General features: G+C 58.2%; 2 protein-coding genes across 3 annotated transcripts in view; one reads left to right on the forward strand and one right to left on the reverse strand.

Moving 5' to 3' along the window:
- The window catches only part of POPDC2 (popeye domain cAMP effector 2), a 24472-nt gene extending 18497 nt beyond the window's left edge, over positions 1–5975 (forward strand). Inside the window, exons 4-5 of one of the 2 annotated variants that reach the window (XM_072139072.1) lie at positions 4407–4740; positions 5597–5975. In XM_072139072.1, coding sequence (XP_071995173.1) covers positions 4407–4740; positions 5597–5682 — 420 coding nt within the window. In that variant the 3' untranslated portion in view covers positions 5683–5975. Of the gene's footprint in view, positions 1–4406; positions 4850–5596 lie in introns of both variants that reach the window. The other variant, XM_072139073.1, reaches the window with a different exon arrangement.
- LOC140119723 (phospholipase A1 member A-like) overlaps positions 5934–23548 on the reverse strand; it is a 22923-nt gene continuing 5308 nt past the window's right edge. The window contains 9 exon segments of the mRNA XM_072139069.1: positions 5934–6480; positions 8760–8922; positions 9611–9721; positions 12569–12680; positions 12767–13048; positions 13462–13509; positions 13512–13628; positions 13911–13997; positions 23307–23408. Of these exon segments, the coding sequence (XP_071995170.1) occupies positions 6367–6480; positions 8760–8922; positions 9611–9721; positions 12569–12680; positions 12767–13048; positions 13462–13509; positions 13512–13628; positions 13911–13997; positions 23307–23408 (1136 nt within the window). The 3' untranslated portion in view covers positions 5934–6366.

Raw genomic sequence — 23548 nt, forward strand, 5'->3', positions numbered from 1 at the left:
CTCTCACACAGGATATACAGGCAGGGGGTGGGGCTGTGAATACCTCTCACACAGGATATACAGGCAGGGGGCAGGGCTGTGACTACCTCTCACACATGATATACAGGCAGGGGGCGGGGCTGTGACTACCTCTCACACAGGATATACAGGCAGTGGTGGAGGTTGTGTGTTGCTGAGCTCCCTGTGGGGAGGAATCATGGCCTCAGACCCAGGAGGCGGGGAGGGGAGCTGGGCTGGGTCATCTAGGAGAGTCCCTGGCTTGGAGTTGGGCCTACACCCTGCTGCTGGTGAAGATTCTGGAGAAGACAATGTGACGGCGGCTGCAGCTGTGAGTAGTCCAGTCTGTGATAAAGTGATTTATAAGAAGGAGATGGAGATTTCCAGATTACGCGCTGAAATAAAAACTGAAGCAGATTGTAAAATGAAATTAATGAAGTGCGAGCGTCTGGATAACTGTATCCGAGATCTGAGTGTCATGAGAGAGAGACATATGAAGGAGATGGGAGCCCCCCATAAAGTACAGAACTGGCCCCTTAACACAAGGAGGGAAACCCGGCTTCAGGGGTTAAAGAGGAAAGATGTGATCAGCCGCTGTAATGACTATAACACTGTGTATGATATTGTATCACAGGGCAACCCAGTGAGGGGCTCAGAGACTATCAAAGGGTTAAAGGTGAAAACAAAATCAATGGCACCTGAAGATCCAGTGTGTTCTGTTCAGGCCCAGAGTGAAGGAGTGACTGTGTCTGCTTCAGAGGGTAAAGTGTTAATGACTCCTGCGGTACACACCTGTTCACACCTGACAGCAGTGACTGTGGAGAGAGCAGAGACTGCAGGTGGAGATAACCCGGCAGTGACCCCAGTATTACCAGTGACCCCAGTAATAGAGTCTGAGACTACGTGTAATAGACCTCAAGTGGACTCGCAGTTGTCTGTAGACCAGGAGAATAACATGGAGGTCACAGATGCAACAGAGGTCGCTAATGCCAGTGTACAGTCACCGGTAGAGGATACCGGCTCCAGCGCACAAAGGCCGCCAGCGGAGGGCCCCAGCGTGCAAAAGCTGCCAGCGGGGGGCTCCAGCGTGCAAAAGTCACCAGCAGAGGGCTCCAGCGTCCAAAACCCGCCAGCAGAGGGCTCCAGCGTGCAAAAGCTACCAGCGGGAAGCATTCGTTCCAGCACACAGGCTCCAGCAGGGGGCACTAGTTCCAGCATACAGGCTTCAGCAGGGGGCACTAGTTCCAGCACACAGGCTCCAGCAGGGGGCACTAGTTCCGGCACACAGGCTCCAGCAGGGGGCACCAATCCCGGCACAGAGAATCCAGTTGGGGGAGCGGTTTCTGGTGCGCAATTGTCGTGGTCACGGAGATCAAGTGCCCAGAGCACCATAGACTCTAATAGTGGAAGACCGCAGAGACTATTCTCAAGTGTGACGAACCCCACCCCCCAGAGGAGGAATGCCGTGCGGATAAAATACATCGGTCCTGAGGAGGGGATCCCGACACGACAGTTTATTGGGAAAGATCTTCTGAAAGGATTTATGAAGTTCGAAGCATTAGAGGTCTATGCGCTGATCCATGTGCCAACCACGAGGATCTATGACATCAGCTTCAAGCTGCCACGAAGCCTCAACCAATTCTGGGAGATCTATAACGCCACAAGAGACAACAGTATCTGGAAGTATCTCCAGGTCATCCAGCTGTCCAAGCCTCTGACCGTGGTGGTGACCATCCTTCTCCAGTCTGAGGTGGTGGCTCTGGGTGACGTACTGCACTGGCTGCGGAGACAATGTCTGGTTCTGGATGAGCCAAACAAAATCTATGATGAAGAGGGGATCTGGAATGGCGGATATAAGGTCAGAGTGCAGCTGATCCAGGACCGGGGAGTCACCAGACATCTGCCGCACGTCTTCTTCTTGGGCTCTGACAGGGGGATATGTTACTATCCCGGGCAGCCAAGACTGTGCCACAGATGTGGCGGCCGGCACATGGCGTATTCCTGCCCTCATGCCAAATGTTCCCTGTGTGGAGAGCTGGGACATCGGAGAGACGCCTGTACAGGACACGTAAGATGCAATCTCTGCTTGCTTTATGGACATACTTTTCTGGATTGTCCAGACGCTCAGCATAATAAGACCTGTGAGCCGCCAGGTGAGGAGACTGCAAAGGAAGGAGGAGGAGGAGGAGGAGATATACCTGCAGAAGAAGATCTCAACCAAGAGAATCATAACTCAAGGGACCTCACCGTGGGCTCTGGTGCTTTAGTCCAGAGTTCTGGTGACCCTGGATGTCAGGGCTTGAGTGATCCAGTTACAGCTCCAGTAGAGCAGCAAGCAGAGATGGTGGATGTCCAGCCTGAGGTGTCGTCAGTTACTGGAGTGACCTCTGAGGTACCTAAAGATGCCTCCAGCAGTTGTCCTAGTGCCGGTACCACCACAGAAGCGATGCAGCCTATGGATGATGATGGTTTCAAGGTGGTAAAACGTAAGAATGTATCATCTGGACTGGAGTCTGGGAAACATCTATCTGCAAGAGCATCGCCGGATGTGGAGATCTCTCCTGGGAAATTCCACGTCTTAGGAGAAGAAGTGGGAGATACGTGTGATCCTGACATCCCGGAGCGTGGTGTGGAGGAGCGCAGTGTGGAGGAGAACATTGCCGTGTCCATGTCCACCAAGAGGTGGGGAACAAAAGGACACAGTAGTGGTAGAAGGAAGAAGACCAGGAAATCTAAGTGACCTGCATGAGTCTGAAGATCCGTGTTTATGTTGTGTGGGGACTTTAATTGTGTCTAGTGATGGCGACGGCTCTGGTGATGGTGACGGCTCTGGTGATGGTGACGGCTCTGGTGATGGTGACGGCTCTGGTGATTAGTGATGGCTCTGGTGATGGTGACGGCTCTGGTGATGGTGACGGCTCTGGTGATGGCGACGGCTCTGGTGATGGCGACGGCTCTGGTGATGGCGACGGCTCTGGTGACGGCTCTGGTGACGGCTCTGGTGATGGCGGCGGCTCTGGTGATGGCGACGGCTGAGATATGAGACTTGATGAGACTTATCTGAGTAATATTGCCCAGCAGGCCGGTCTTGTGGATTGTTGTAGGGTCTTATAATTGTCTTGTGTATCAGGTGTGAATATTTTGTATTTGTGTATTATAAATAAAAAGATTGACTACCTCTCACACAGGATATACAGGCAGGGGGCGGGGCTGTGACCACCTCTCACACAGGATATACAGGCAGGGGGCGGGGCTGTGAATACCTCTCACACAGGATATACAGGTAGGGGGCGGGGCTGTGACTACCTCTCACACAGGATATACAGGCAGGGGGTGGGGCTGTGACTACCTCTCACACAGGATATACAGGCAGGGGGCGGGACATCACACAGGATATACAGGCAGGGGGCGGGGCTGTGACTACCTCTTACACAGGATATACAGGCAGGGGGCGGGGCTGTGAATACCTCTCACACAGGATATACAGGCAGGGGGCGGGGCTGTGACTACCTCTTACACAGGATATACAGGCGGGGGGCGGGGCTGTGACTACCTCTCACACAGGATATACAGGCAGGGGGCGGGGCTGTGACCACCTCTCACACAGGACATACAGGCAGGGGGCGGGGCTGTGACCACCTCTCACACAGGACATACAGGCAGGGGGCGGGGCTGTGACCACCTCTCACACAGGATATACAGGCAGGGGGCGGGGCTGTGACTACCTCTCACACAGGATATACAGGCAGGGGGCGGGGCTGTGACTACCTCTCACACAGGATATACAGGCAGGGGGCGGGGCTGTGACTACCTCTCACACATGATATACAGGCAGGGGGTGGGGCTGTGACTACCTCTCACACATGACATACAGGCAGGGGGCGGGGCTGTGACCACCTCTCACACAGGACATACAGGCAGGGGGCGGGGCTGTGACTACCTCTCACACAGGATATACAGGCAGGGGGAGGGGCTGTGACCACCTCTCACACAGGACATACAGGCAGGGGGCGGGGCTGTGACTACCTCTCACACAGGACATACAGGCAGGGGGCGGGGCTGTGACTACCTCTCACACAGGATATACCGGCAGGGGGCGGGGCTGTGACTACCTCTCACACAGGATATACAGGCAGGGGGCGGGGCATCACACAGGATATACAGGCAGGGGGCGGGGCTGTGACTACCTCTCACACAGGATATACAGGCAGGGGGCGGGGCTGTGACTACCTCTCACACAAGATATACAGGGGGCGGGGCTGTGACTACCTCTCACACAGGATATACAGGCAGGGGGTGGGGCTGCTTGTCATTGAGGGTACAGCATTAGAGGGCAGTGATTGGTGTGTGAATGTTGGCCCCGCCCCCGAGGAGCTGTACTGTGATCCTTCTGCTCTGTCTCCCTCCAGGTGACGCTGACAGCGGAGACGGACAGCCTGTACATCAGTTGGCCCCGGAAGAAGCTGTACGTGCTGCTGGCGCAGGAGAAGTACATCGGCCGCCTCTTCTCCGCGCTCCTCGGCTTTGACATCTCGCAGAAGCTTTACGCCCTCAATGATAAGCTCTTTGCCAAGTTTGGCCTCCGCTTTGACATCCGTCTGCCGAGCCTCTACCACGTCCTGGGGCCTCCGCCCGAGCCCATGGGTGATACTGGAGCGGCCTCTGTCCACCCGCAGGCGGCTCCGGCCCTTCAGAGGGCATCAGCGGGCACCAGGGGCCCCCGGCCTGACAGTGGCAATCTGGGTGAGGACTCCAGTAGCCTCATTCTAGAGGACTTTGCGGAGCTGCCGGGGTCCTTTATGGATTATGTGAGCGAGGGGGAGTATATGAAGTGAGGGGCTACGGGCACCCTGTAAGTAGCACCCTGCCTGCCCGGTCATGGAGCCTGCGTCTAACACGTGTGTGGCATGTCAGCTGTGTGGTGTGCGGGTAATACGGGGGTCCGAGCTGTACACCCCCCAGTATACACTGACCATAGGCAGCGCCTGCAGGAGGGAGAGGGCGACGAGTGTGAGCCAAACCTTCCAGAACCACAGTATGGACTGACACCAGGACAGGGGAAGGTACCACTACATACAGAGGCCACACGTGATATACTGACCGTGTCATGTGCCGAAGTGTCTGCGTGTTGTGTCATCTAACACGTCCATCAGCAGCATGAGACCCCCGCACTAATACTGCACGATGTGGGGGGAGGGGACCCAGACTGTATACACAGAGGCACAGGACACACCCCCCATAACACTGACCCCCACATCCCCCATAACACTGACCCCCACAGCCCCCCATAACACTGACCCCCACATCCCCCATAACACTGACCTCCACATCCCCCATAACACTGACCTCCACATCCCCCATAACACTGACCACCACATCCCCCCATAACACTGACCTCCACATCCCCCCCCCATAACACTGACCTCCACATCCCCCCCCATAACACTGACCTCCACTTCCCCCATAACACTGACCCCCACATCCCCCCCATAACACTGACCCCCAAAGCCCTGCCCCCGCGGCCCCCCATGGTGAGTGCATGCTGGGTGCTGTAGTCCCCCTGTATGTAATAACGTGGCTTCTGTTCTGTGTCTTGCAGCCTCCGGCCTCCTGCAGAAGGGACCCCCGCGCCTCCTGGCTCACGGTCGAGCCCCCCTGGCCCCCACTCAGACTCCAGAACTCTAGGGAACAATGAAGGGACCCCCGATACACAAGTGTGACCCCCACGGCCAGTGTCTGCGCCCCCGCTGCGATGATCAGGGTTATGCGCTATATGGTGGGCGATACACTGTAACAAACCCTCTGCGCTGTGTCAGGGCCTCATCTCATGCAGGTGACAGACACTGACGGCACCTCCCAAATCCTGTCACCCCCCCACCCTCACCCCCCGCCGCGGTCACATGACCCTCAATCTGCTGGACTTCACCCAAGGAACATTTACAATGTGAATAAACTTTATTAAAATGACAAAAACATAAGAGAGTCATGTCCCAGACCTCTGCTGGCTGCTCTCACATCTGAGGGTTTGTTACAATTGCATCCTGGCATCTGGACCGATACATTGATCAGCAAGCAGAGATCTTACAGACATTAGTAAGTTAGGACTTTGCATTGATCACGCAGGGACCAGGGTGGAACAATCTCTGCTTGCTGTCAGCGAAAGGAAACAACATTGTCCACATCCAGAGACTAAAAATACATCCCACTGCTGAGGGTTTGTTACACTGTAGCAGCACAGATAATCCACGGTTATCTACACGCTGTTAGTTTGTTACAATGTATTAATCATCAACTGTGACAGCCCCTCAGCTGTGAGAAGTGTTCACTGACAGCTAGAAGAGATCTTGTTATGTGGGTGCTCCCCCGCCATCAGGTAGGTGCTCGGGTCAGCGGCACCGGGGGCTTCTGCTCTGCGCCAGGTTGTGGGTCTGGTGGTCGCTGCCCGAGAAGGTCAGAACATCCGGCAAACACTTCATCTCCTGCCTGCAGGGAACAGAGACTGTGATCACCCGGGACCCCAAACCCATCAGAGCCATCATCCCCCTCCTCCTCCTCCAGACTCCTCTGTCCTCCTCCTCCCCCAGACTCCTCTGTCCTCCTCCTCCCCCAGACTCCTCTGTCCTCCTCCTCCCCCAGACTCCTCTGTCCTCCTCCTCCCCCAGACTCCTCTGTCCTCCTCCTCCTCCAGACTCCTCTGTCCTCCTCCTCCTCCAGACTCCTCTGTCCTCCTCCTCCCCCAGACTCCTCTGTCCTCCTCCTCCCCCAGACTCCTCTGTCCTCCTCCTCCCCCAGACTCCTCTGTCCTCCTCCTCCCCCAGACTCCTCTGTCCTCCTCCTCCTCCAGACTCCTCTGTCCTCCTCCTCCTCCAGACTCCTCTGTGCTCCTCCTCCCCCAGACTCCTCTGTCCTCCTCCTCCTCCAGACTCCTCTGTCCTCCTCCTCCTCCTCCAGACTCCTCTGTGCTCCTCCCCCAGACTCCTCTGTCCTCCTCCTCCTCCAGACTCCTCTGTCCTCCTCCTCCAGACTCCTCTGTCCTCCTCCTCCTCCAGACTCCTATGTCCTCCTCCTCCTCCAGACTCCTCTGTCCTCCTCCTCCCCCAGACTCCTCTGTCCTCCTCCTCCTCCAGACTCCTCTGTCCTCCTCCTCCCCCAGACTCCTCTGTCCTCCTCCTCCCCCAGACTCCTCTGTCCTCCTCCTCCCCCAGACTCCTCTGTCCTCCTCCTCCTCCAGACTCCTCTGTCCTCCTCCTCCCCCAGACTCCTCTGTCCTCCTCCTCCTCCAGACTCCTCTGTGCTCCTCCTCCTCCTCCAGACTCCTCTGTGCTCCTCCTCCTCCTCCAGACTCCTCTGTCCTCCTCCTCCAGACTCCTCTGTCCTCCTCCCCCACACTCCTCTGTCCTCCTCCTCCTCCAGACTCCTCTGTCCTCCTCCTCCCCCAGACTCCTCTGTCCTCCTCCTCCCCCAGACTCCTCTGTCCTCCTCCTCCCCCAGACTCCTCTGTCCTCCTCCCCCAGACTCCTCTGTCGTCCTCCTCCTCCCCCACACTCCTCTGTCCTCCTCCTCCTCCCCCACACTCCTCTGTCCTCCTCCTCCTCCCCCACACTCCTCTGTCCTCCTCCTCCTCCCCCACACTCCTCTGTCCTCCTCCTCCCCCACACTCCTCTGTCCTCCTCCTCCTCTGTCCTCCTCCTCCTCCCCCACACTCCTCTGTCCTCCTCCTCCCCCAGACTCCTCTGTCCTCCTCCAGACTCCTCCTCCTCCACCAGACTCCTCTGTCCTCCCCCTCTTCCAGACTCCTCTGTCCTCCCCCTCTTCCAGACTCCTCTGTCCTCCCCTCTTCCAGACTCCTCTGTCCTCCCCCTCTTCCAGACTCCTCTGTCCTCCTCCTCCTCCCCCAGACTCCTCTGTCCTCCTCCTCCTCCCCCAGACTCCTCTGTCCTCCTCCTCCAGACTCCTCTGTCCTCCTCCTCCCCCAGACTCCTCTGTCCTCCTCCTCCCCCAGACTCCTCTGTCCTCCTCCTCCTCCAGACTCCTCTGTCCTCCTCGTACCCCAGACTCCTCTGTCCTCCTCGTACTCCAGACTCCTCTGTCCTCCTCCTCCTCCAGACTCCTCTGTCCTCCTCCTCCTCCAGACTCCTCTGTCCTCCTCCTCCTCCAGACTCCCCTGTCCTCCTCCTCCTCCAGACTCCTCTGTCCTCCTCGTACCCCAGACTCCTCTGTCCTCCTCGTACTCCAGACTCCTCTGTCCTCCTCCTCCTCCAGACTCCTCTGTCCTCCTCCTCCAGACTCCTCTGTCCTCCTCCTCCTCCAGACTCCCCTGTCCTCCTCCTCCCCCAGACTCCTCTGTCCTCCTCCTCCCCCAGACTCCTCTGTCCTCCTCCTCCTCCAGACTCCTCTGTCCTCCTCGTACCCCAGACTCCTCTGTCCTCCTCGTACTCCAGACTCCTCTGTCCTCCTCCTCCTCCAGACTCCTCTGTCCTCCTCCTCCTCCAGACTCCTCTGTCCTCCTCCTCCTCCAGACTCCTCTGTCCTCCTCCTCCTCCAGACTCCTCTGTCCTCCTCCTCCTCCAGACCCCTCTGTCCTCCTCCTCCTCCAGACCCCTCTGTCCTCCTCCTCCTCCAGACCGCTCTGTCCTCCTCCTCCTCCAGACTCCTCTGTCCTCCTCCTCCTCCAGACTCCTCTGTCCTCCTCCTCCCCCAGACTCCTCTGTCCTCCTCCTCCTCCTCCTCCTGCAGACTCCTCTCTGTATAGCAGTACCTACCTGTTGCTCAGGGGCAGCTCTGCCAGGCACAGTGTCCCGCTGAAGTCCTTTCCTTCTCCTCAGAGACATCCATGAGCTGCTGGTCTTCAGCACAACCATATCTACCCGACAGAGGGGCGTCCCGTGCGCTGCCAGACCCCGACCCTCCAGATTGTGCTTGGAACTTGAGGGAAGCAGAGCAGAGACAAATACCAGTTATGGGCTGTAAGGGGTTAATCTTTATGGTGTCAGCTCCCCCTAGTGGTGGCTGCAGAAAACCACAATTCATCCTGTAACTCTATGGATGAGACGCAGGGGGTTTTGAGTGGCCAAACAGGATTTCTAGACCCCTGCAACACCCTAAATGGTTTACCATAGAGGCTTTGGCCAAAGCTGCAGGAGTGATAGGAAGACCTGAGCACGGTCAGTGATATTATGTATAATGTAATGTCCCCATCACAGCATCAATGCAGCTGGAGACCCCGATCCATAGGAAGTGGATGGCACACGATGTACATCGCTCTCCCCATCGCTTCTATATTGTGCAGCGCGTTACGTGAATGCGCTTTTCCGTCCTCCATGCGGCCGCAGTAGTTATTATTATTATCCATATTCTGCCTATAATAATCCGTTATATAGGTGAATAGCTGATAACATATATATTCCTGCTGCTTATAGACTACGAGCTGATGTGTAACATGGCGACCGTCCGGTATATCAGGTGTCAGAACCGCACTGGACCCGCAGTGATCCGCTCCTGGATTACTCATCAACCGCATGGCGTCAGCGCCGAGACCTTAACCCTCCGCAATAAAATGTGAACTGAGATAATAATGGAACAACCTCATATTATATCATAAAACGTTATAAACCTGCAATTACTTCTAACAATCCGGACCTTCCCCCGTGGATTCTCCGGACTCCGGCGCCGCGCTGCCTCCTGGTGGCCTCCGATCCCTCGTCTCCTCTGTCCATGTCCTGCTCTAGAAGAGGAAGTGGAAGGAAGGAAGACGGGAATTAAAGAAGGAAGGGAGGAGGGAAGGAAAGAAGAAGTAAGAGAAGGAAGGAACAAAGGAATGGTGGGAGGAAGGAAGGAAAGAAGGAAGGAAAGAAAGAAGGACTGAATGAAGGAAGGAAGGGATGGAAGTGAAGGAAATAAGGTAGAAGGAAGGTGGGAGGAGGAATGGAAGGAAAGAAGGGAGTGAGAAAGAATGAAAAAAGGGAGGTGGAAAGAAAAGAAGATATGAAAAAAGGAAGGGAAGGATGAAAGGGAGGAATGAAGAAAAGGAGGAAGAAAAGTAGAAAGGGGAAAGAAGGAAGGGAGTAGGGTAGGAAGGAACAGAAGAAGGCATGAAAAAGCAAGGAAGGAAAGGAAGAAGGACTGAAAGAAGGAAGTGAGGAGTGAAGAAAAGAAGGCAGGGAGGGAGGAGGAGAAGGACAGAACAGAAGAAGGGTGAGGGGAAGTCAAGAAGGGAGAGGGAAGGAAACGAAAGAAGGGAGTGAAGAAGAAAGGAAAGGAAAGAAGGGAGTGAGGAGGAAAGGAAAGAAGGGAGTGAGGAAGAAAGGAAAGAAAAAGGAAGGTAGGAAGGAAAGATAATAGGAAAGAAGGATTTAAGGCAGGAAGGGAGGGACATAATAGGAGGAGTGAAGGAAAGAAGAAAGAAAAGAAGGGAAGGAGGAAAAAAGGCCTGGAGATGGAAAGGACGGAAAGACGGTAGGAAAGTAAGGAGTGAGAATGGAAGGAAAGGAGGATGGAGGGAAGGAAAGTGACTGATGTGACCGCTCTGTGCAGCGCTACGTGATCTGTGTGCGCTACATAGATAATGGAATTATTATTATAGGAAGAAGGATGGGAGGAAGGAAAGAAGGACTGAAAGAAGGAAGGAAGGGAGGACTGAAAGAAGGAAGGAAGGGAGGAGTGAAAGAAGGAAGGATGGGAGGAGTGAAAGAAAGAAGGGAGGGAGGAAAGAAGGAAGGAAGAGAGGAGGGAATGACAGAATCCTCCCCCATCTTCCACAGAACATTAAATGGACAAATATTAGACACATCTGATGATCAGAAAAATGAATCCCAGAGAGCAGGACATGGACAGAGGAGACGAGGGATCGGAGGCCACCAGGAGGCAGCGCGGCGCCCGGAGAATCCACGGGGGAAGGTCCGGATTGTTAGAAGTAATTGCAGGTTTATAACGTTTTATGATATAATATGAGGTTGTTCCATTATTATCTCAGTTCACATTTTATTGCGGAGGGTTAAGGTCTCGGCGCTGACGCCATGCGGTTGATGAATAATCCAGGAGCGGATCACTGCGGGTCCAGTGCGGTTCTGACACCTGATATACCGGACAGTCGCCAAGTTACACATCAGCTCGTAGTCTATAAGCAGCAGGAATATATATGTTATCAGCTATTCACCTATATAACGGATTATTATAGGCAGAATATGGATAATAATAATAACTACTGCGGCCGCATGGAGGACGGAAAAGCGCATTCACGTAACGCGCTGCACAATATAGAAGCGATGGGGAGAGCGATGTACATCGTGTGTCATCCACTTCCTATGGACATGAGATTGGGTGGTCCCTAATATCTGGTTTATGGGGTTAAATGATTCTGTGACTTTCTGCCTCCATCCTGAGGAGTCACACGGAGTCATGCGGGGGGGTCTTGTATATCGAGGATATATTTACTTTCATTACATATAGATATTACAGGGCCCCTGGGGATCAGCAGGCACAGCTCCTGGCATGGGGGGCACAGCTCCTGGCATGGGGGGCACAGCTCCTGGCATGGGGGGCACAGCTTCTGACATGGGGGGCACAGCTCCTGGCATGGGGGGCACAGCTTCTGGCATGGGGGGCACAGCCCCTGGCATGGGGGGCACAGCCCCTGGCATGGGGGGCACAGCCTCTGGCATGGGGGGAACAGCTCCTGGCATGGGGGGCACAGCTCCTCACATGGGGGGCACAGCTCCTGGCATGGGGGGCACGGCTCCTCACATGGGGGGCACAGCTCCTGGCATGGGGGGCACAGCTCCTGGCATGGGGGGCACAGCTCCTCACATGGGGGGCACAGCACACGGAGTCATGCGGGGGGGTCTTGTATATCGAGGATATATTTACTTTCATTACATATAGATATTACAGGGCCCCTGGGGATCAGCGGGCACAGCTCCTGGCATGGGGGGCACAGCTCCTGGCATGGGGGGCACAGCTTCTGACATGGGGGGCACAGCTCCTGGCATGGGGGGCACAGCTTCTGGCATGGGGGGCACAGCTCCTGGCATGGGGGGCACAGCTTCTGGCATGGGGGGCACAGCCTCTGGCATGGGGGGAACAGCTCCTGGCATGGGGGGCACAGCTCCTCACATGGGGGGCACAGCTCCTGGCATGGGGGGCACGGCTCCTCACATGGGGGGCACAGCTCCTGGCATGGGGGGCACAGCTCCTGGCATGGGGGGAACAGCTCCTCACATGGGGGGCACAGCTCCAGGCATGGGGGGCACAGCTCCTGGCATGGGGGGCACAGCTCCAGGCATGGGGGGCACAGCTCCTGGCATGGAGGGCACAGCTCCTGGCATGGGGGGGGCACAGCTTCTGGCATGGGGGGCACAGCTTCTGGCATGGGGGGCACAGCTCCTCACATGGGGGGCACAGCTCCTGGCATGGGGGGCACAGCTCCTCACATGGGGGGCACAGCTCCAGGCATGGGGGGCACAGCTCCTGGCATGGGGGGCACAGCTCCTGGCATGGGGGGCACAGCTCCTGGCATGGGGGGCACAGCTCCTGGCATGGGGGGCCTATGATATAGAGCGGTCCAGGCTCTTACATGGTGACCTTGGCTTTGCTGGTACCGGTGTCGGCGCTGATCAGCTGGACCTCCAGGGTGATGACGTTGTCCTTTGTTTCGGTCAGTGTGAACTCCACCAGGATGTGATGAGCTGTGAGGAGCAGAGAGAAGGGTCACCCCACAAACCCTGCTCCCCCAGACTGCACCGACCCCTTGTACACACCGTCCTTCACTCACCGCAGTACGGCTCCGCTGCTGTTGTCAGCACAAAGAGTGGCACCGAGATGTGGCTGACCTCAGAGGTGGTGACAGGCTCCGCCCTGGTGACACCCTCCGCCCTGGTGACACCCTCCACCCTGGTGACAGGCTCCGCCCTGATGACACCCTCTGCCCTGGTGGTGCTCTTCGCAATGGAGACAGGCTCCGCCCTGGTGACAGGCTCCGCCCTGATGATGCGTTCCGGTCCGGGACTGGCTGTGCTGTGTACAACGTCTGGAGTCACCTGTAGACTCTTCATTCCTGCACAGAATTCACGTCTCACAGATGAGGATCTGTTACAGTGTCTCCAATCTGTGAGCTAAACAGCTGGACTCAAAAATGATACATTGTAACAAACTCATTAGAACAGGAAGAATCTAATGCCTCTGTCTAGACTAGAGACAATGTAACAAACACTCAGCTGTGGAAGGCAGTAATGTCATGCGACGGCCCAATAAATCTATTAATACCCCGTCCAGCTGTCGGAGGGATTAAGTGGTCATGTGACTGGGCAGCACCAGTCACATGACCACATTGTCACATGATTGTCACTGCCAGCAGGGGGCGCCGCTATAAATCACTGCAGCTGCTGCCCTATGGCCTAATAGTGGACCCCATGGATAAAGGTCCTGTGGTGCCACATCTCCCCTGCAGACCCCAGCTCCCGCTGATACCTATGTGAGGGCAGGAGGACAATGGAGACGTCTGACAGTCGGTGCACTGCCCTCCCGGAACATCTGGTAACTGGAGCACGGAAATCCAACGTACGAGCAGATCCGCCGCAACGCATTGATGAACACGCTGACCGACCTCATGTGGTCACAGATCAAGTATCCGTAGGCTGCAAATATTCATACAGAGTAACCATCAGTGAAAGAATAAAAGAGGTGGAATAACATGAGCTAAAATACTCTGTGCTGCTGTGGGAATGTGACTTCTGTTATTTCTATACCGACACTTAGTAATATTCTGACTATGTGCTGCCACCACTGGGGGGAGCTCAGGAGCGCACTGTATACATGATAACCCGTGTGCTTAGAGCTCCCCCTAGTGCTGCTGCGTCATATAACAAGGTCTGAACCATTTATATACCAGGACGTAACTATTATTCATTATAACTTACGGTTTCGTAGCGACGGACACCCCGGCTGGTCCCGGCCACCATTGATATAGTAATCTACGTGTCCTACAGGGATGCGGATGCCAAAATCTAATGGGAAATCAATATCAGTCATTGCTCCAGAATGTGTATGCAGCTCCAGTACAGAATGATATGTCTCCATGGCAACAGACTACAAACAATCTCTGTGTAGTCTTATCCTGCAGTTCCGTGTTGCTCCATCTTTTACGTTCTGTAGGTTATTAGCGAAACAGAGTGAGAGGAGGGACACAGGACTGAGGGGCAGACTACACAGGGTTTATATGTAGTCTGTTCCCATGGAGACTGATAGAGAAGTAATGGAGGGGGACAATGCTGCGGCTGGTAGAGAAGGAATGGGGAGGGGGACAATGCTGCGGCTGGTAGAGAAGGGATGGGAGGGGGACAATGCTGCGGCTGGTAGAGAAGGGATGGGAGGGGGACATTGCTGAGGCTGGTAGAGAAGGGATGGGAGGGGGACAATGCTGCGGATGGGAGGGGGACAATGCTGCGGCTGGTAGAGAGGGATGGGAGGGGGACAATGCTGCGGCTGGTAGAGAGGGATGGGAGGGGGACAATGCTGCGGCTGGTAGAGAAGGGATGGGAGGGGGACAATGCTGCGGCTGGTAGAGAGGGATGGGAGGGGGACAATGCTGCGGCTGGTAGAGAGGGATGGGAGGGGGACAATGCTGCGGCTGGTAGAGAAGGGATGGGAGGGGGACAATGCTGCGGCTGGTAGAGAGGGATGGGAGGGGGACAATGCTGCGGCTGGTAGAGAGGGATGGGAGGGGGACAATGCTGCAGCTGGTAGAGAGGGATGGGAGGGGGGACAATGCTGCGGCTGCTAGAGAGGGATGGGAGGGGGACAATGCTGCAGCTGGTAGAGAAGGGATGGGAGGGGGACAATGCTGCGGCTGGTAGAGAGAGAGGGGGACAATGCTGCGGCTGGTAGAGAAGGGATGGGGAGGGGGACAATGCTGCGGCTGGTAGAGAAGGGATGGGGAGGGGGACAATGCTGCGGCTGGTAGAGAGGGGTTGGGAAGGGGGACAATGCTGCAGCTGGTAGAGAGGGATGGGAGGGGGACAATGCTGCGGCTGGTAGAGAAGGGATGGGGAGGGGGACAATGCTGCGGCTGGTAGAGAGGGAGGGCAGGGGGACAATGCTGCAGCTGGTAGAGAGGGATGGGAGGGGGACAATGCTGCGGCTGGGAGAGAGGGATGGGGAGGGGGACAATGCTGCGGCTGGTAGAGGAGGGATGGGAGGGGGACAATGCTGCGGCTGGTAGAGAAGGGATGGGAGGGGGACAATGCTGCGGCTGGTAGAGAGGGATGGGAGAGGGACAATGCTGCGGCTGGTAGAGAGGGATGGGAGGGGGACAATGCTGCGGTTGGTAGAGAAGGGATGGGAGGGGGACAATGCTGCGGCTGGTAGAGAAGGGATGGGAGGGGGACAATGCTGCGGCTGGTAGAGAAGGGATGGGGAGGGGGACAATGCTGCGGCTGGTAGAGAAGGGATGGGAGGGGGACAATGCTGCGGCTGGTAGAGAAGGGATGGGAGGGGGACAATGCTGCGGCTGGTAGAGAGGGATGGGAGAGGGACAATGCTGCGGCTGGTAGAGAGGGATGGGAGGGGGACAATGCTGCGGTTGGTAGAGAAGGGATGGGAGGGGGACAATGCTGCGGCTGGTAGAGAAGGGATGGGAGGGGGACAATGCTGCGGCTGGTAGAGAAGGGATGGGGAGGGGGACAATGCTGCGGCTGGTAGAGAAGAGATGGGAGGGGGACAATGCTGCGGCTGGTAGAGAAGGGATGGGAAGGGGGACAATGCTGCGGCTGGTAGAGAGGGATGGGGAGGGGGACAATGCTGCGGCTGGTAGAGAAGGGATGGGAGGGGGACAATGCTGCGGCTGGTAGAGAGGGAGAGGAGGGGGATAATGCTGCGGCTGGTAGAGAAGGGATGGGGAGGGGGACAATGCTGCGGCTGGTAGAGAAGGGATGGGAGGGGGACAATGCTGCGGCTGGTAGAGAAGGGATGGGAGGGGGACAATGCTGCGGCTGGTAGAGAAGGGATGGGAGGGGGACAATGCTGCGGCTGGGTAGAGAGGGAGGGGAGGGGGACAATGCTGCGGCTGGTAGAGAGGGAGGGGAGGGGGACAATGCTGCGTCTGGTAGAGAAGGGATGGGGAGGGGGACAATGCTGCGGCTGGTAGAGAGGGAGGGAAGGGGACAATGCTGCGGCTGGTAGAGAAGGGATGGGAGGGGGACAATGCTGCGGCTGGTAGAGAGGAAGGGAAGGGGGACAATGCTGCGGCTGGTAGAGAGGGATGGGGAGGGGGACAATGCTGCGGCTGGTAGAGGAGGGATGGGGAGGGGGACAATGCTGCGGCTGGTAGAGAAGGATGGGGAGGGGGACAATGCTGCGGCTGGTAGAGAGGGATGGGAGAGGGACAATGCTGCGGCTGGTAAGAGGGGATGGGAGGGGGACAATGCTGCGGTGGTAGAGAAGGGATGAGAGGGGACAATGCTGCGGCTGGTAGAGAAGGGATGGGAGGGGGACAATGCTGCGGCTGGTAGAGAAGGGATGGGGAGGGGACAATGCTGCGGCTGGTAGAGAAGGGATGGGAGGGGGACAATGCTGCGGCTGGTAGAGAAGGGATGGGAGGGGGACAATGCTGCGGCTGGTAGAGAGGGATGGGAGAGGGACAATGCTGCGGCTGGTAGAGAGGGATGGGAGGGGGACAATGCTGCGGTTGTAGAGAAGGGATGGGAGGGGGACAATGCTGCGGCTGGTAGAGAAGGGATGGGAGGGGGACAATGCTGCGGCTGGTAGAGAAGGGATGGGGAGGGGGACAATGCTGCGGCTGGTAGAGAAGGGATGGGAGGGGGACAATGCTGCGGCTGGTAGAGAAGGGATGGGAAGGGGGACATTGCTGCGGCTGGTAGAGAGGGATGGGAGGGGGACAATGCTGCGGCTGGTAGAGAAGGGATGGGAGGGGGACAATGCTGCGGCTGGTAGAGAGGGAGGGGGACAATGCTGCGGCTGGTAGAGAAGGGATGGGGAGGGGACAATGCTGCGGCTGGTAGAGAAGGGATGGGAGGGGGACAATGCTGCGGCTGGTAGAGAGGGAGAGGAGGGGGATAATGCTGCGGCTGGTAGAGAAGGGATAGGGAGGGGGACAATGCTGCGGCTGGTAGAGAAGGGATGGGAGGGGGACAATGCTGCGGCTGGTAGAGAAGGGATGGGAGGGGGACAATGCTGCGGCTGGTAGAGAAGGGATGGGGAGGGGGACAATGCTGCGGCTGGTAGAGAGGGAGGGGAGGGGGACAATGCTGCGGCTGGTAGAGAGGGAGGGGAGGGGGACAATGCTGCGTCTGGTAGAGAAGGGATGGGGAGGGGGACAATGCTGCGGCTGGTAGAGAGGGAGGGGAGGGGGACAATGCTGCGGCTGGTAGAGAAGGGATGGGAGGGGGACAATGCTGCGGCTGGTAGAGAGGAAGGGAAGGGGGACAATGCTGCGGCTGGTAGAGAGGGATGGGGAGGGGGACAATGCTGCGGCTGGTAGAGGAGGGAGGGGGACAATGCTGCGGCTGGTAGAGAAGGGATGGGGAGGAAGACAATGCTGCGGCTGGTAGAGAGGGATGGGAGGGGGACAATGCTGCGGCTGGTAGAGAAGAGATGGGGAGGGGGACAATGCTGCGGCTGGTAGAGAAGGGATGGGAGGGGGACAATGCTGCGGCTGGTAGAGAAGGGATGGGAGGGGGACAATGCTGCGGCTGGTAGAGAAGGGATGGAAGGGGGACAATGCTGCGGCTTGTAGAGAAGGGATGGGAGGGGGACAATGCTGCGGCTGGTAGAGGAGGGATGGGAGGGGGACAATGCTGCGGCTGGTAGAGAAAGGATGGGGAGGGGGACAATGCTGCGGCTGGTAGAGAAGGGATGGGGAGGGGGACAATGCTGTGGCTGGTAGAGAAGGAATGGGAGGGGGACAATGCTGCGGCTGGTAGAGAGGGATGGGAGGGGGACAATGCTGCGGCTGGTAGAGAGGGATGGGAGGGGGACAATGCTGCGGCTGGTAGAGAAGGGATGGGAGGGGGACAATGCTGCGGCTGGTAGAGAAGGGATGGGAGGGGGTCAATGCTGCGGCTGGTAGAGAGGGAGGGGAGGGGGACAATGCTGCGGCTGGTAGAGAGCGAAGGGAGGGGGACAATGCTGCGGCTGGTAGAGAAGGGATGGGGAGGGGGACAATGCTGCGGCTGGTAGAGAGGGATGGGAGGGGGACAATGCTGCGGCTGGTAGAGAAGGGATGGGGAGGGGGACAATGCTGCGGCTGGTAGAGAGGGAGGGGAGGGGGACAATGCTGCGGCTGGTAGAGAAGGGATGGGAGGGTGACAATGCTGCGGCTGGTAGAGAGGGAGGGGAGGGGGACAATGCTGCGGCTGGTAGAGAAGGGATGGGGAGGGGGACAATGCTGCGGCTGGTAGAGAAGGGATGGGAGGTGGACAATGCTGCGGCTGGTAGAGAGGGAGGGGAGGGGGACAATGCTGCGGCTGGTAGAGAAGGGATGGGGAGGGGGACAATGCTGCGGCTGGTAGAGAGGGAGGGGAGGGGGACAATGCTGCGGCTGGTAGAGAAGGGATGGGAGGGGGACAATGCTGCGGCTGGTAGAGAAGGGATGGGAGGGGGACAATGCTGCGGCTGGTAGAGAAGGGATGGGAGGGGGACAATGCTGCGGCTGGTAGAGAAGGGATAGGGAGGGGGACAATGCTGCGGCTGGTAGAGAGGGATGGGAGGGGGACAATGCTGCGGCTGGTAGAGAAGGGATGGGGAGGGGGACAATGCTGCGGCTGGTAGAGAGGGAGGGAAGGGGGACAATGCTGCGGCTGGTAGAGAGGGATGGTTAGGAGGACAATGCTGCGGCTGGTAGAGAGGGAGGGGAGGGGGACAATGCTGCGGCTGGTAGATAGGGAGGGGAGGGGGACAATGCTGCGGCTGGTAGAGAAGGGATGGGGAGGGGGACAATGCTGCGGCTGGTAGAGAGGGAGGGGAGGGGGACAATGCTGCGGCTGGTAGAGAGGGATGGGAGGGGGACAATGCTGCGGCTGGTAGAGAGGGATGGGGAGGGGGACAATGCTGCGGCTGGTAGAGAAGGGATGGGGAGGGGGACAATGCTGCGGCTGGTAGAGAAGGGATGGGGAGGGGGACAATGCTGCGGCTGGTAGAGAAGGGATGGGAGGTGGACAATGCTGCGGCTGGTAGAGAAGAGATGGGGAGGGGGACAATGCTGCGGCTGGTAGAGAGGGATGGGAGGGGGACAGTGCTGCGGCTGGTAGAGAAGGGATGGGAGGGGGACAATGCTGCGGCTGGTAGAGAAGGGATGGGAGGGGGACAATGCTGCGGCTGGTAGAGAAGGGATGGGAGGGGGACAAAGCTGCGGCTGGTAGAGAAGGGATGGGGAGGGGGACAATGCTGCGGCTGGTAGAGAAGGGATGGGAGGGTGACAATGCAGCGGCTGGTAGAGAGGGAGGAGAGGGGGACAATGCTGCGGCTGGTAGAGAGGGAGGGGAGGGGGACAATGCTGCGGCTGGTAGAGAAGGGATGGGAGGGGGACAATGCTGCGGCTGGTAGAGAGGGAGGGGAGGGGGACAATGCTGCGACTGGTAGAGAAGGGATGGGAGGGGGACAATGCTGCGGCTGGTAGAGAGGGATGGGGAGGGGGACAATGCTGCGGCTGGTAGAGAGGGAGGGGAGGGGGACAATGCTGCGGCTGGTAGAGAAGGGATGGGAGGGGGACAATGCTGCGGCTGGTAGAGAGGGATGGGGAGGGGGACAATGCTGTGGCTGGTAGAGAAGGGATGGGAGGGGGACAATGCTGCGGCTGGTAGAGAAGAGATGGGGAGGGGGACAATGCTGCGGCTGGTAGAGAAGGGATGGGAGGGGGACAATGCTGCGGCTGGTAGAGAGGGATGGGGAGGGGGACAGTGCTGCGGCTGGTAGAGAGGGAGGGGAGGGGGACAATGCTGCGGCTGGTAGAGAAGGGATGGGAGGGGGACAATGCTGCGGCTGGTAGAGAGGGATGGGGAGGGGGACAATGCTGCGGCTGGTAGAGAAGGGATGGGAGGGGGACAATGCTGCGGCTGGTAGAGAAGAGATGGGGAGGGGGACAATGCTGCGGCTGGTAGAGAGGGATGGGAGGGGGACAATGCTGCGGCTGGTAGAGAAGGGATGGGAGGGGGACAATGCTGCGGCTGGTAGAGAAGGGATGGGAGGGGGACAATGCTGCGGCTGGTAGAGAAGGGATGGGAGGGGGACAATGCTGCGGCTGGTAGAGAAGGGATGGGAGGGGGACAATGCTGTGGCTGGTAGAGAAGGGATGGGAGGGGGACAATGCTGCGGCTGGTAGAGAAGGGATGGTAGGGGGACAATGCTGCGGCTGGTAGAGAGGGATGGGAGGGGGACAATGCTGCGTCTGGTAGAGAAGGGATGGGAGGGGGACAATGCTGCGGCTGGTAGAGAAGGGATGGGGAGGGGGACAATGCTGCGGCTGGTAGAGAAGGGATGGGAGGGTGACAATGCTGCGGCTAGTAGAGAAGGGATGGGAGGGGGACAATGCTGCGGCTGGTAGAGAAGGGATGGGAGGGGGACAATGCTGCGGCTAGTAGAGAAGGGATGGGAGGGGGACAATGCTGTGGCTGGTAGAGAAGGGATGGGAGGGGGACAATGCTGCGGCCGGTAGAGAAGGGATGTGAGGGGGACAATGCTGCGGCTGGTAGAGAAGGGATGGGAGGGGGACAATGCTGCGGCTGGTAGAGAAGGGATGGGAGGGGGACAATGCTGCGGCTGGTAGAGAAGGGATGGGAGGGGGACAATGCTGTGGCTGGTAGAGAAGGGATGGGAGGGGGACAATGCTGCGGCCGGTAGAGAAGGGATGGGGAAGGGGACAATGCTGCGGCTGGTAGAGAGGGATGGGAGGGGGACAATGCTGCGTCTGGTAGAGAAGGGATGGGAGAGGGACAATGCTGCGGCTGGTAGAGAAGGGATGGGGAGGGGGACAATGCTGCGGCTGGTAGAGAAGGGATGGGGAGGGGGACAATGCTGCGGCTGGTAGAGAGGGATGGGAGGGGGACAATGCTGCGGCTGGTAGAGAAGGGATGGGAGGGGGACAATGCTGCGGCTGGTAGAGAAGGGATGGGGAGGGGGACAATGCTGCGGCTGGTAGAGAGGGATGGGATGGGGACAATGCTGCGGCTGGTAGAGAAGGGATGGGAGGGGGACAATGCTGCGGCTGGTAGAGAAGGGATGGGGAGGGGGACAATGCTGCGGCTGGTAGAGAAGGGAGGGGGACAATGCTGCGGCTTTTAGAGAGGGATGGGAGGGGGACAATGCTGCGGCTGGTAGAGAAGGGATGGGAGGGGGACAATGCTGCGGCTGGTAGAGAGGGAGGAGAGGGGTACAATGCTGCGGCTGTTAGAGAAGGGATGTGAGGGGGACAATGCTGCGGCTGGTAGAGAAGGGATGGGAGGGGGACAATGCTGCGGCTGGTAGAGAAGGGATGGGAGGGGGACAATGCTGCGGCTGGTAGAGAGGGATGGGAGGGGGACAATGCTGCGGCTGGTAGAGAAGGGATGGGAGGGGGACAATGCTGCGGCTGGTAGAGAAGGGATGGGGAGGGGGACAATGCTGCGGCTGGTAGAGAGGGATGGGATGGGGACAATGCTGCGGCTGGTAGAGAAGGGATGGGAGGGGGACAATGCTGCGGCTGGTAGAGAAGGGATGGGGAGGGGGACAATGCTGCGGCTGGTAGAGAAGGGAGGGGGACAATGCTGCGGCTTTTAGAGAGGGATGGGAGGGGGACAATGCTGCGGCTGGTAGAGAAGGGATGGGAGGGGGACAATGCTGCGGCTGGTAGAGAGGGAGGAGAGGGGTACAATGCTGCGGCTGTTAGAGAAGGGATGTGAGGGGGACAATGCTGCGGCTGGTAGAGAAGGGATGGGAGGGGGACAATGCTGCGGCTGGTAGAGAAGGGATGGGAGGGGGACAATGCTGCGGCTGGTGGAGAAGGGATGGGAGGGGGACAATGCTGCGGCTGTTAGAGAAGGGATGGAAGGGGGACAATGCTGCGGCTGGTAGAGAAGGGATGGGGAGGGGGACAATGCTGCGGCTGGTAGAGAGGTATGGGAGGGGGACAATGCTGCGGCTGGTAGAGAAGGGATGGGAGGGGGACAATGCTGCGGCTGGTAGAGAAGGGATGGGGAGGGGGACAATGCTGCGGCTGGTAGAGAAGGGTTGGGGAGGGGGACAATGCTGCGGCTGGTAGAGAGGGATGGGAGGGGGACAATGCTGCGGCTGGTAGAGAAGGGATGGGAGGGGGACAATGCTGCGGCTGGTAGAGAGGGAGGAGAGGGGGGCAATGCTGCGGCTGTTAGGGAAGGGATGGGAGGGGGACAATGCTGCGGCTGGTAGAGAAGGGATGGGAGGGGGACAATGCTGCGGCTGGTAGAGAAGGGATGGGAGGGGGACAATGCTGCGGCTGGTAGAGAAGGGATGGGAGGGGGACAATGCTGCGGCTGTTAGAGAAGGGATGGGAGGGGGACAATGCTGCGGCTGGTAGAGAAGGGATGGGAGGGGGACAATGCTGCGGCTGGTAGAGAAGGGATGGGAGGGGGACAATGCTGCGGCTGGTAGAGAAGGGATGGGAGGGGGACAATGCTGCGGCTGGTAGAGAAGGGATGGGGAGTGGGACAATGCTGCGGCTGGTAGAGAGGGAGGGGAGGGGGACAATGCTGCGGCTGGTAGAGAAGGGATGGGGAGTGGGACAATGCTGCGGCTGGTAGAGAAGGGATGGGGAGGGGGACAATGCTGCGGCTGGTAGAGAGGGATGGGAGGGGGACAATGCTGCGTCTGGTAGAGAAGGGATGGGAGGGGGACAATGCTGCGGCTGGTAGAGAATGGATGGGGAGGGGGACAATGCTGCGGCTGGTAGAGAATGGATGGGGAGGGGGACAATGCTGCGGCTGGTAGAGAGGGATGGTAGGGGGACAATGCTGCGGCTGGTAGAGAAGGGATGGGGAGGGGGACAATGCTGCGGCTGGTAGAGAAGGGATGGGAGGGGGACAATGCTGCGGCTGGTAGAGAAGGGATGGGAGGGGGACAATGCTGCGGCTGGTAGAGAAGGGATGGGGAGGGGGACAATGCTGCGGCTGGTAGAGAAGGGATGGGGAGGGGGACAATGCTGCCAGTGGCTGTAATGTCTGTGCCCCTCTCATACCCCTCTGATACCTTCACTTCCAGGACAGTGCAGAGGCCAGAGGTTTCTGTAGTGACACACACTGGGGTCATACTACAGGGTCAGGGGTCAGGGCTACAGGTCACAGATACGTTACTGTCAGTGTCTGTGTGCACGGCCTCCACAAACATGGCGTCGCCGGGGTCCAGCCTCTCCTCGGGGCCGCTGCGGGTGAACTTATAGGCAGCCGGGTCCAGACCTAAGAGGAACCAAAGGAGAAGTCTGACCCCTAATATAGTAACGACCTGGACCAATCAGAGGGTCTGACCCCTCTCCCGGGGTCGTGTAGATCTCTGACCCCTAATATAGTAACACCCTGGACCAATCAGAGGGTCTGAC

Source organism: Engystomops pustulosus, chromosome 2, assembly GCF_040894005.1.
Source record: "Engystomops pustulosus chromosome 2, aEngPut4.maternal, whole genome shotgun sequence".
NCBI lineage: Eukaryota > Metazoa > Chordata > Amphibia > Anura > Leptodactylidae > Engystomops > Engystomops pustulosus.